Source organism: Esox lucius, chromosome 7 (genome assembly GCF_011004845.1).
Source record: "Esox lucius isolate fEsoLuc1 chromosome 7, fEsoLuc1.pri, whole genome shotgun sequence".
In the NCBI taxonomy this organism is placed as follows: domain Eukaryota; kingdom Metazoa; phylum Chordata; class Actinopteri; order Esociformes; family Esocidae; genus Esox; species Esox lucius.
Window position 1 is genome coordinate 50,349,979 of NC_047575.1, and position 13,325 is coordinate 50,363,303.

At 41.6% G+C, this 13,325-nt stretch overlaps 1 protein-coding gene across 1 annotated transcript in view; it reads left to right on the forward strand.

Moving 5' to 3' along the window:
* si:dkey-71l1.1 (Porin3_Tom40 domain-containing protein) overlaps positions 1-13,325 on the forward strand; it is a 33,309-nt gene that overhangs the window by 17,283 nt on the left and 2,701 nt on the right. The window contains exons 5-7 of the mRNA XM_013132502.4: positions 9,373-9,474; positions 12,215-12,320; positions 12,807-12,929. Of these exons, the coding sequence (XP_012987956.2) occupies positions 9,373-9,474; positions 12,215-12,320; positions 12,807-12,929 (331 nt within the window). The remainder of the gene's footprint in view (positions 1-9,372; positions 9,475-12,214; positions 12,321-12,806; positions 12,930-13,325) is intronic.

Below are 13,325 nucleotides of genomic sequence, written 5' to 3' on the forward strand. Positions count from 1 at the left end.
TGGAAAGACCCGGTCAGTCCTCCACCCAGCCGTTTTACGTGTGAACTAGTGGTTGCATGGAAAGACTCGGTCAGTCCTCCACCCAGCCGTTTTACGTGTGAACTAGTGGTTGCATGGAAAGACTCGGTCAGTCCTCCACCCAGCCGTTTTACGTGTGAACTAGTGGTTGCATGGAAAGACTCGGTCAGTCCTCCACCCAGCCGTTTTACGTGTGTGTGTGGACACACAGATCAGCCACAACATTATGACCACCTAAAACCTTCCTTTCCAAAAAAGTCGAAAAGGAAGGTTTTGAGTGAGGAACACAAGGGTTAAAATTAAGAGACCACTTTTTTCTTTCCTTTCCAAAAAAGTTGAAAAGGAAAGTTTTGCTTTAGGAACAGAAGCGTTCAATATGCAGTGGTTTCTTAATGTCTCTTAATGTCCACACACACACATACACACACACACGCATGTTAAACTGCTTTTCGACTTTTTAATTTTGAAGTGGTCTCTTAATTTGGGTTAGGATTAGCTGTATATAAAATTAAGAGACCACTGCAAAATTATCAGTTTCTCTGGTTTTGCTATTCATGTATATGTATTTGAGTACAATTCACAGTTTTGTTTTATTCTATAAACTACTGACAACATTACTCCCAAATTCCAAATAAAATATTGCAATTTAGAGTATTTATTTGTAAATAAAATAACAATTGGTCAAAATAACCAAAAAAATATGAATTGTTTTCAGACCTCAAATATTGCAAAGAAAACAAATTCTTATTGATTTTTCAAAAACAAAGTACTAATGTTTTAACTTATCAATATTTGGTGGAATAACCCTGATTGTTAATCACAGCTTTCATGCGTCTTGGCATGCTCTCCACCAGTCTGTCACATTGCTGTTGAGTGACTTTATGCCACTCCTGGCACAAAAATTCAAGTAGCTCGGCTTTGTTTGATGGCTTGTGATGGCTTGAAAAATTCCAGAGGTTTCCAATGGGTTCAGGTATAGAGATTGGGCTGGCCATTACAGGGTCTTGATCTGGTGGTCCTCCATCCACACCTTGATTGACCTGGTTTTGTGGTATGGAGCATTGTCTTTCTGGAAAAAAATATTCTCAGAGGGAACATGTGTCAGAGCAAATGGAAGCAGGTGTTTTTCCAGGATAACATTGTACTTGGCTTGATTCATGAGTCCTTCACAAAGACAAATCTGCCCGATTCCAGCCTTGCTGAAGCATCCCCAGATCATTACTGATCATCCACCAGTGGGTGCGAGACACTGGATTGTAACCATTAGACGCCAAGGTGTTGGGAACATTTTACTTGTCAGAGAAAATGACCTTACTCCATTCCTCTACGGTCCAATTCTTATGGTCTTTCAACCTGGCTCTTCTTTTTGCTTCTCATTGATGAAGGTCTTTTTTCTAGTTTTGCAAGACTTCAGCCCTGGCCCTAGGAGCCTGTTTCGAACCGTCCTTGCCGTGCACTTCACCCCAGCTGCTGTTTGACATTCTTTTTGTAGGTCACTGGATGTCATCCTACGGTTGTTGAGTGACATTTGAATGAATTAACGGTCATCTCGGTCAGAGGACAGTCGTTTTCACCCTCTGCCAGTCTGTAGCTTTGTTGTCCCCAATATCTGTTGCTTGACCTTGTTCTTATGAAGCGCCGTCTTTGACATTTTCAGGATGGAAGCAACCTGAAGCTCACTGTCTTACTCTGACAGTAAAGCCAGAATTGAACCCTTCTTTTACTCACCTTTCTTTTCAAATCTTTTTGCCATGCTGAATAGTTTTTTTTTTTAACTCAAATTACCTTTGAGGTACTACTTGCACTGTTTTTGCCATCCAGCTGGTCCTATTGCAAGAGGGTAGTGATGACCACAGCAGTGGTTTTATACTTTTCAGGTGATCACCTAATCAGTACCTCATTAAGCAAAATGAGGTGTGCCTGTGTTGGAATTTAACAGACACTGGAATGGAATAGCTACCATACATGTAGAGATGCTGATTTAAGAACAATTAGGAGTGGTCTCTTAATATTTTCCAGAGCTGTATATATATATATATATGCATTATAGGTTGGTAGTACATGTAAAGGCAGGTCTGTATATATGGGTTATAGGTTGGTAGTACTTGTAAAGGCAGGTCTGTATATATGGGTTATAGGTTGGTAGTACTTGTAAAGCCTCTCAAAAATCTTAGAAAAATGTGTTTCCCAACAACTGAATGCCTTCCTAAAGACAAAAACATTTATGAAATATTCCAGTCCGGTTTTAGATCCCATCATAGTACTGAGACTGCACTCGTGAAGGTAACAAATGACCTTCTAATGGCCTCAGACAAAGGTTCCGCATCCGTCCTGTTGCTTCTTGATCTTAGTGCTGCTTTTGACACTATTGATCACTCCCTTCTCTTAGAGAGACTGGAAACCAATATTGGGCTACGTGGACATGTTCTAGCCTGGTTTAAATCTTATTTATCTGAAAGATATCAGTTCGTTAGTGTGGATGGCATATCCTCTGACAAGTCAAAGGTATGCTTTGGAGTTCCTCAAGGCTCGGTTCTGGGCCCATTATTGTTCTCACTATACATGCTCCCTCTGGGCGATGTAATCCGAAATCACAATATTAACTTCCACTGTTATGCTGATGACACACAGTTGTATATTTCAATGAAGCATGGAGAAGCCCCTAAATTAGCTATTTTGGAAGCATGCGTTTCAGATATTAGGAAGTGGATGACAGAGAATTTCTTGCTCTTAAACTCAAATAACAAAGAGGACCCAAAAAACAAAGAGCGTTGCTAGCAGATCTCACTGTGAACCTCGACGGCTGCATGGTCGTATCCCAAAAAACTGTAAAAAACCTTGGCGTTACCCTTGACCTTGACCTCTCCTTTGAGGAACATATAAAATATGTCTCAAGAGTTGCTTATTTTCACCTTCGAAACATTGCAAAAATTAGAAACTTTCTATCAAAAACTGATGCAGAAAAATTAATTCATGCTTTCGTTACTTCTAGATTAGATTACTGCAATGCTCTTCTCTCTGGTTATCCAGACAAATTAATAAATAAACTTCAATTAGTGCTGCACACGGCTGCTAGAATCCTAACTAGAACAAAAAAATGTGAACACATTACTCCTGTCCTGGCGTCCTTACATTGGCTGCCTGTTAGGGTTAGGGCTGATTTTAAGGTTTTACTCTTAACCTATAAATCAATACATGGACTTGCTCCTACTTACCTGGCTGAAATGATCCAGCCATACATACCTACACGTAACCTTAGATCGCAAGATGCAGGCCTTTTAATTGTACCTAGAATTTCTAAACAAACAGTTGGCGGCAGGGCCTTTTCTCATAGAGCTCCACTCCTGTGGAATGATCTGCCAATTAAGGTTAGAAATGCAAACTCAGTGCAAACTTTCAAGTGTCTACTAAAAACTCATCTCTACAGCACGGTTTATAATTAGGTCTAGCCTGGCCCGGGGGCGTGAAGGTGACCAGTAGGCTTGATACTGTCCACCCTTGCTGTCTTGCCAGGTGGGCTCTCGTCGCCACTGGGATGCCCTCCCTCCAATGCCTTTCGGGGGAAGAGTCACTGGCTTGTTGTTGACTCTCTGTTGCGCACTTGTGCAATTGGGCTGTACGCCGCTAGCAATACTCGGCCCTCATTCAGGGGGGTTGCGGTTGGTGGGTGTCCCTTTGGTTGATGCCTGGCAATGTGGTTGGATTGATTTCCTGCCTGTTGGGCCCTGTCCGGGGCCTCCCCCGGGTAGGGCCACAGTGTCACCGGACCCCCCCGTCTCAGTTCCAAGGTGTTACGCTGCTATATTATTGTGCTGGGGGATATGAGGGATGTACTACTAACTTTTCTCAGTTTCCTCCAGTTTTAAATTTTAGAAGGAGATGAGGTCCTGGTCCACACCTGCGGATTACCTGGTTCGGGGGGCCCGTTGCTGTCCCTGTCCTTGTCCACCTGGTCATACTTCTGACCTAGTCTAAATTCAAATAGACTCTGGATTTAGCCCAGAGAAATGTATTTATTATTCCAATTGGACTCTTAATATCTCACCCGGCACAGCCAGAAGAGGACTGGTCACCCCTCTGAGCCTGGGTCCTCTCTAGGTTTCTTCCTAAAATTCGACCTTAGGGAGTTTTTCCTAGCCACTGAAATTCAACACTACTTTTGTTTGATCCTTGGGGTTTAAGGCCGGGTGTCTCTGTAAAGCACTTTGTGACAACTGCTGTTGTAAAAAGGGCTTTATAAATAAATTTGATTGATTGATTGGTCTGTATATATGGCTTATAGGTTGGTAGTACTTGTAAAGGCAGGTCTTGTAGTTGACATACCCATATACTGCGTAAATAACATCAAAATCAAAACATCAAATCTGAAATACATTGTAGACATTGTTAATGTTGTAAATGACTGTTGTAACTGAAAACAGCAGATTTCTATGGAGTATCTACATAGGCTTACAAAGACCCATTATCAGCAATCATCAGTCCTGTGTTCCAATGGCACGTTGTGTTTGCTAATCCAAGTTTATCATTTTAAAAGGCTGATTGATCATTAGAAAACACTTTTGCCATCATGTTAGCACCTCTGAAAGCAATAAAACTTTTCTCCATTAGACTAGTTCAGTATTTTCAGCATCAACAATTGTGGGTTTTATTACAGGCTCAAAATGGCCAGAAACAAAGAACTTCCCTCTGAAAGTCATCAGTCTATTCCTGTTCTGAGAAATTAATGCTATTCCATGTGAGTAATTGGCATGAATCTGAAGGTCTCGTACAACAATGTGTAGTTCTCTCTTCACAGAAGAGCGCAAACTGGTTCTAACCAGAATAGAAAGAGGAGTGGGAGGTGCCAGTGCACGACTGAGCAAGGGGACAAATATGTTAGTGTCTAGTTTGGAAACAGGCACCTCACAGGTCCTCAACTTGCATCTTTGTTAAATAGTGCCTGTAAAACACCAGTCTCAACATCAACAGTGAAGAGGCAACTCTGGGATGCTGGCCTTCTAGGCAGAGTTGCAAAAAAAAGGCATATCTCTGACAGGCTAATAAAAAGAGAAGATTAAGATGGGCAAAGGAACACAGACACTCGACAGAGGAAAAACTCTGCCTAGAAGGCCCCTAATATAGGCACCCTTGGTAAATATGAAACAACAGGCTGTAAAAAAAAACAATAAATTATATTTATTGTTTACCCTCTTAATCTTTAATTCACAATATAAGAAATCTAAACTTTAATTGTTTAAAACTATTTAATTTGTATATTCTCTGGCCTTTAGCATGTTGATTTGATGACTGTGGGAATGTAGCCTGTCACCACATATTTCTACCCCAGTGAAATTACTGAAATTAACTTAGTATTCGAGTACCTGTGTGTGTATTCATTTATGCCCCTCAAACATTATTATCTAGGTTTTTGTTTACAATCGTCAATCAGCGTTGTCTACTGTTGGCAAGTTGATGAATGTGAACTAAATAAAGGGCAGATGTAATATATTTTCGGAATTATTTGGTACCTATAAAAATTCTTTGGCTACAAAATGTCAAGTTAAGCGGTATAATTTAAAGGTGAAAATGGTGAGTTATAGCTGGCTAGCTTAATTGCTTATAGCTGGCTAGCTAACCTAACTAGCTAGTTTTCTCCATTCAATATACTCAAGTTCAAGTTCAAAAGTTTTATTTGTCATTTGCAATAAAAGGTTACGGCAATGAAATGCTTGTTTTTCCTACTCCCGACAGTGCAGTTAAAAGTTAAAAAGTAACAGTAATTATAATTTACTGCTTTTCCTCCTACACCTCTCTGTGTAGAGATCTTGCAGGGATGGCAGGTCAGACCTTGTGATGCTCTCTGCTGTTTTAATCATCCTCTGAGGTGCTTTACGGTCGAGGGCAGTGCAGCTTCCATACCAGGCTGTGACACAGCCGGTCAGGATACTCTCAATAGTGCATCTGTAGAAGTTGGAGAGTATTCTGGAATCCATGCCATGACTCAGTCAGTCCTCCACCCAGCCATTTAACATGTGAACCGGTGGTTGCATGGAAATACTTTATCAGACCATGATGTTAGAGTGATGAGACCAGGTCAAGTCATCACTGATGTTGACACCAAGGAACCAGATGTTGTGAACTCTCTCTTCTGCAGACCCATTGATGTGTATGGGGGCGTGGTCTCCCCGCCGCTGTTTCCTGTTACTAACAATCATCTCCTTCGTTTTGCTGATATTGAGCTGGAGGTTGTTTTCCTGACACCACGAAGTCAGTGACCTTACTTCGTCTCTATAGGCTGACTCATCGTTGTCAGAGATCAGGCCTATGATGGTGGTGTCGTCTGCAAACTTAACGATTGTGTTGGAGACGTGAGTTGCCAGGCAGTCGTGGGTAAAGAGAGAGTACAGGAGCGGGCTCAGCACACATCCCTGGGGGGAACCAGTACTGAGAATCAGTGAGGGTCTGCCCGTCAGCAAGTTCAGGATCCATCTGCACATAGTGGGGTCAAGACCCAGATCCTCGAGGTTAACCGCCGGCTTGTGGTGCACAGTGCTGTTGGAGGCTGAGCTATAGTCAATGAACAGCATTCTCACATATGTGTTCCTGTTGTCCAGATGAGATGGTCAGAGCGATGGTGTCCTCTGTGGATCTGTTTTGTCTGTAGGCAAACTGTAGTGGGTCAAGTGTTGCATGCATGGAGTCTGTGCAGTGCACTCCATGGTATGTGTTGATAAATATTGTGTTCAGTAGTTCAGTAGCCGAGCTTTGCAACTGTACAATACTTCCTCTGTACGCTCTTTCTTCACACAAACAGCCATTGAGCCGACATTAGATTAGAACAGGGGAGGGCAACGTTTTGGCTCGGGGGCCACATCAGGATTTAGAAATTAAATGGAGGGCCACATTTATTTTGTAATTGGAACAATTCCAGCCAAACGGGATTGTTCCAGTCCGGGTTTTGTTTTGTAATATCCTTATTTGGTCCTCCCTTCCTGTCTTCCCTCAGCTCGTTAGCCACATCAGTCCCACTTGGGTTGCGGGCTCCTGTGTCTTGTCCCATCGTTAACATGTGTATTTAGGTTGCTGTTTGTCATCCTGAGGGGATCGGTTATTATTTGTCCATAGAACACTGTATGTTTGTGTGCTGTTCCCTTTTGTTTTTGACTGTTAGCTCAATAAATCTGCCTTTTGGCCTTTTGAACGACAACCCTGCCTGTGCTTACTTCTGCCACCTACCAAACCATGACAGTAATCTATTAATCAAATGATTTGCAGGTCAGAAAAGGGCAGTAATTTCTCCATAACTCAATTCAGGACATTAAACTGTGGCTTTCTCAGAATTTCCTTCACTTGAATGAAGGTAAGACTGAATACATTCTGTTTAGCCCGGATTCACCCTGCAGTTCTCCAAGTTTTGGCCCTCTCACACCCCAGTTTGCACCCACTGTGCGTAACCTGGGTGTTATTTTTGACAAAAGTATGCAATTTGATAAACAGATTAGTGCGGTTGTTAAGGCGAGCTTTTACCAGCTAAGGCTTCTTAGTAAGGTCAAAACATTCTTGTCCCAAGCTGACCTTGAAAAAGCCATTCATGCCTTCATCAGCTCGAGGATTGACTACTGCAATGCCCTCTACACTGGATTTAATAAATCACTCCTCAATCGGCTTCAACTGGTACAAAATGCAGCAGCACGTCTCCTCTCTAACACCTCCAAACGCTCACACATCACCCCAGTCCTCTGCTCGCTCCATTGGCTTCCGGTGCGGTTTAGGGTGGAGTACAAGGTCCTGCTGTTTGCATTCAAGGCCATCAATGGTCTGGCCCCGGCCTACCTCGCCGAATTAGTAACGGTCTACCAACCTGCTAGAGCTCTCCGCTCCTCTGAACACACCTCTCTGGTCGTTCCCAAATTCAAATACAAAAAGTTTGGAGGCCGATCATTTGCAGTTCAGGGCCCAACTCTGTGGAACGCTTTACCACCATCCCTGCGTAACATTACCGTGTTCAGTGTTTTTAAAGCGCAGTTGAAAACACATCTGTTCAGACAGGCTTTTAACACGTAATCTCTGACTCGACTGCTCATTTTATATATTTTATGTGTATGTGTGTGTATGTGTGTGTATGTGTGTCTATATGCGTATGCGGGTGTATGTGTATATATATGTACATATACATTTTTCTTTATTTATCTTATATTTTTATATGTTTTAATATTTTTTTTATATTCTGTTGTCTACTGAAGCTTTTAATGGAAAGCGCTTTGTGCACCTTTTGGCTGCTGTAAGGCGCTTTACAAATAAAATTTGATTGATTGAAACCATGACAGTAATCTATTAATCAAATGATTTGCAGGTCAGAAAAGGGCAGTAATTAAAACATTTACATTGAATTTACAGATTCAATTGTATGAGAATGGGCTGGTGAGTTATGTGTTACTTCCCCTGAAAGCTATTTTATAACCTACCACTGGCTGGATGGAATTGCCTTCGTTTGCCCCCTCTGGAACACCCCTAGGTGAAACAGGATGTCATAGATAACCACATAAAGGGATAGTTCATCTAAAAATTATGTTCATGCAAAAATTCACTTACCTTAAGTTAATCCGGAATGGACAGAGTCATTTTTTCCAACCTTCCATTATTCAGCTCTGTCCCCGGCTGTAATTAGCATTCTTAGCATCGTCCAAATTCATGCATGGAAACTGTTTGTCCCACCACAGGAAAGCTGGGAGATAAATATGATTTTTATACAAACTATTTTCCCAAACTTTCTGAACTGATAAAATAAAAATTATTATTATTATCATCAATTACAATTACATTTTGTTCATAAGATTTTGTAGGAGTGCCAATAATAATGGCATACATGTTTTTGAATATATATATATTTGTTTGACCAATTGTTGCCCAATGAAAGTAAAATCAAGTTGAAAAAAGATTTTTTTGTTCATATTTACCTAGTTTGCCAATAAAGGGCAGTGTGTATACAATATAACACAATCAACAAGACACCTCACTGTCTAAATATATACTATATAAACCTCTTTCCAGTAAGGCCTAACTACTTTGTGGAAGCTGTTGTTTTCTTTCTAGTAAACTTCACTGGCCCAGAACCCACGTTTTAGAACTGATAAAGGTTGTTTATGAAGGGATGTTTATAAAGGTTGTTTATGACGGATGTTTATGAAGCATGTTTATTGTGTGTGTATGAAAGATGCTCATGAAGGATGTGAGTGATGTTTTGTATGAAGGATATTTATGAAGAATGTGTGTATGAATGATGTATATGAAGGATTTCTTTATGATGGATGTGTGTATGAATAATGTTTATGTTAAGTATTTTTGTGAGGGATGTGTGTACTTTTCTATTTTCAGGACTCCCCTGTGCTGATCGGTGAGATGGACTCATCTGGTAGTCTAAATGCTCATTCACTGCTGCATCTGAGTGAACGAGTTAGGGCCAAGGCTGTGTTTCAGGTAGGCAGAGCCTGAGAGACAGGATGTGTTCATACTGGTTGCCAAGGTAGTCTGCCCCCGGGCTCCAGCCAGAAACACTAAACCTCCGCAAAGTCTACACTGTAGTCTATAACATCTAAAACATTGCCAACACTAGAGTCTACAACCCCATTCGTAAAAAAGTTGGGATGCTGTGTAAAATGGAAATTAAAATAGAATGCAATGATGTGCAAATAATTTTAACCCTATATTCAATTGAAAATAGTACAAAGAGAACATATCAAATGTTGAAACTGAGAATTGTTATTGTTTCTTGAAAAATATATGCCCACTTTGAATTTCATGCCAGCAACATGTTTAAAAAAAGCTGGGACGGGCAACAAAAGACTGGAAAAGTTGTGTAATGCAAAAAAGAAGAACTGGTGGAAAATCTCTCAGCTAATTAGGTCAATTGGCAACAAGTCAGTAACATGATTGGGTATGAAAAGAGCATCCCAGAGAGGATGAGTCCGTCAGAAGTAAAGATGGGGAGGGGTTCACCACTCTGTGAAAGACTGCACGGGCAAATAGTGCAACAATTTAAGAATCACATTTCTCAACATAAAATTGCAAAGAGTTTGGAGATATCATCTACGGTACATAATATAATTAAAAGATTCAGAGATTCCGGAGAAATCTCTGTACGCAAGGGACAAGGCCGAAAACCAATATCAGATGGCCTTGGTCTTGGGGCCCTCAGGTGGCACTGCATTTAAAAACAGACATGATTCTTTAGTTGAAATTGCTGCATGGGCTCAGGAACACTTCTAAAAACCATTGTCTATGAACTCAGTATGTCGCTGTATCCACAAATGCAAGTTAAAACTCCACCATGCAAAGATGAAACCAGATATAAACAACATCCATAAACACCGCCGCCTTCTCTGGGCCCAAGCTCATTTAAGATGGACTAAGGCGAAGTGGAAAACTGTCCTGTTGTCCGGTGAATCAAAATATGCAATTATTTTTGGGAATCATCATCAATCATGGACGCCACATCCTCCAGGCTATAGAACAGAGGGACCATTTGGCTTGTTATCAGCGCACAGTTCAAAAGCCAGTATCCATGATTGTATGGGGGTGCATTAGTGCAAAGTTTTAAACTTTAGGAGGACATGAGGTCCTGGTCCACACCTGCGGAGTACCTGGTTTGGGGGGCCCATTGCTGTCCCTGTCCTTGTCCATTTGGTCATACTTCTGACCTAGTCTAAATTTAAATAGACTCTGGATTTAGCCCAGATAAATGTATTAATTATTCCAATTGGACTCTTAATATCTCACCCAGCACAGCCAGAAGAGCCTGGGTCCTCTCTAGGTTTCTTCCTAAAATTCGGCCTTCATAGGGAGTTTTTCCTAGCCACTGAAATCCAACACTACTGTTGTTTGCTCAATGGGGTTTAAGGCCGGGTGTCTCTGTAAAGGCACTTTGTGACAACTGCTGTTGTAAAAAGGGCTTTATAAATACATTTGATTGATTGATTAATTGAAACTGTTGAGCAGTTGAAATCCCATATCAAACTAGAATGGGAAAGCATTTAACTTTCAAAACCATAGCAACTGGTCTCCTCAGCACTCCTCAGTGTGTTGATAAAAGAAAAGGTAATGCAACACAGTGGTTAACATGCCCCTATCTCATCATCATTTCATCATCTTCTTCCGCTTATCCGGGGCCGGGTCGCGGGGGCAGCAGTCTAAGCAGAGATGCCCAGACTTCCCTCTCCCCAGACACTTCCTCTAGCTCTTCCGGGGGGACACCGAGGCGTTCCCAGGCCAGCCGGGAGACATAGTCCCTCCAGCATGCCCCTATCTCAACTTTTTTTAAATGTGTTGCTGGCATCAAATTCAAAATGGGCATGTATTTTTTACATTTAAAAAATACAATTTCTGTTGTCTTTATACTTTTTTCAATTAAATATAGGAATACATTATTTGCACATAATAGCATGCTGTGGTATTTGCTTATTACGGAGCGCCACAACTTATTATGGAAATGGGGTTGTACATCCTTCAAATCTACATAATTTAAATCAGAGTCACACTGTTGAATCTACATAATTTAAATCAGAGTCACACTGTAGAATCTACATCATTTAAATCAGAGTCACACTGTAGAATCTACATCATTTAAATCTGTCTGCACTGTAGAATCTACACCATTTAAATCAGTCTACACTGTAGAATCTACATCATTTAAATCAGAGTCACACTGTAGAATCTACATAATTTAAATCAGTCTACACTGTAGAATCTACATCATTTAAATCAGTCTACACTGTAGAATCTACATCATTTATATCAGTCTACACTGTAGAATCTACATCATTTAAATCAGAGTCACACTGTAGAATCTACATAATTTAAATCAGTCTACACTGTAGAATATACATCATTTTATTCTGTCTACACTGTAGAATCTATATCATTTAAATCAGAGTCACACTGTAGATTCTACATCATTTAAATCAGAGTCACACTGTAGAATCTACATCATTTAAATCAGAGTCACACTGTAGAATCTACATCATTTAAATCAGTCTACACTGTAGAATCTACATCATTTAAATCAGTCTACACTGTAGAATCTACATCATTTAAATAAGAGTCACACTGTAGAATCTACATCATTTAAATCAAGAGTCACACTGTAGAATATAGGTGTGTGTCCTGATTCCAAGGCCAATCAACTAAGCCTGGCAGGTTCCTTAAAGTCTTTATAATGTAGACCCAGCAGGCCCAGTTTGTGACCTGGCAGTTTGAGGCGGAGTACAGAGGAAGTGACTTCACTGCTGCTGTAACCATGGCGAACCCTGATATCCTGCGGGAGTCAGGTAGGTATGTGTTTGTGGGTGTGAAAGTTTTTATACCTTTTAACATGTTGTCCAATGAGAATGCGTGTCTGACCGTGGGGTCGCTGTCTGACCGTGGGGTCGCTGTCTGACCGTGGGGTCGCTGACTGACCATGGGGTCGCTGACTGACCGTGGGATTGCTGTCTGACCGTGGGGTCTCTGACTGACCGTGGGATTGCTGTCTGACCGTGGGATTGCTGTCTGACCGTGGGGTCTCTGACTGACCGTGGGGTCTCTGACTGACCGTGGGGTCTCTGACCGACCGTGGGGTCGCTGACTGACCGTGGGGTCGCTGACTGACCGTGGGATTGCTGTCTGACCGTGGGGTCTCTGACTGACCGTGGGATTGCTGTCTGACCGTGGGATTGCTGTCTGACCGTGGGGTCTCTGACTGACCGTGGGGTCTCTGACCGACCGTGGTGTCACTGTCTGACTATGGGGTCACTATTTGTGGTGTGTGTGTTCAGTTATCCTGGTAGCCCACGTCCTGCAGAGTGTGTGTTCAGGGCTGGTGTTGGGGGGAGAGCTGGTCTACCACAGAGGAAGACATGATGAAGGAGGAATACTGACGCTGGCCGGACAGTACACAGGTATAAAGACTCCTTACCAAAACACACACACACATCTTACCAAAACACACACATCTTACCAAAACACACACATCTTACCAAAACACACACACACTTTACCAAAACACACACACACCTTACCAAAACACACACACACCTTACCAAAACACGCACACACATCTTACGAAAACACACACACACCTTACCAAAACACACACACATACACCTTACCAACACACAGACACACACCTTACCAACACATACACTTCACCAAAACACACACATATCTTACCAAAACACACACCTTACCAACACACACACACACACCTTACCAAAACACACACACACACCTTACCAAAACACACACCCTACCAACACACACACACACCTTACCAAAACACACACACACACCTTACC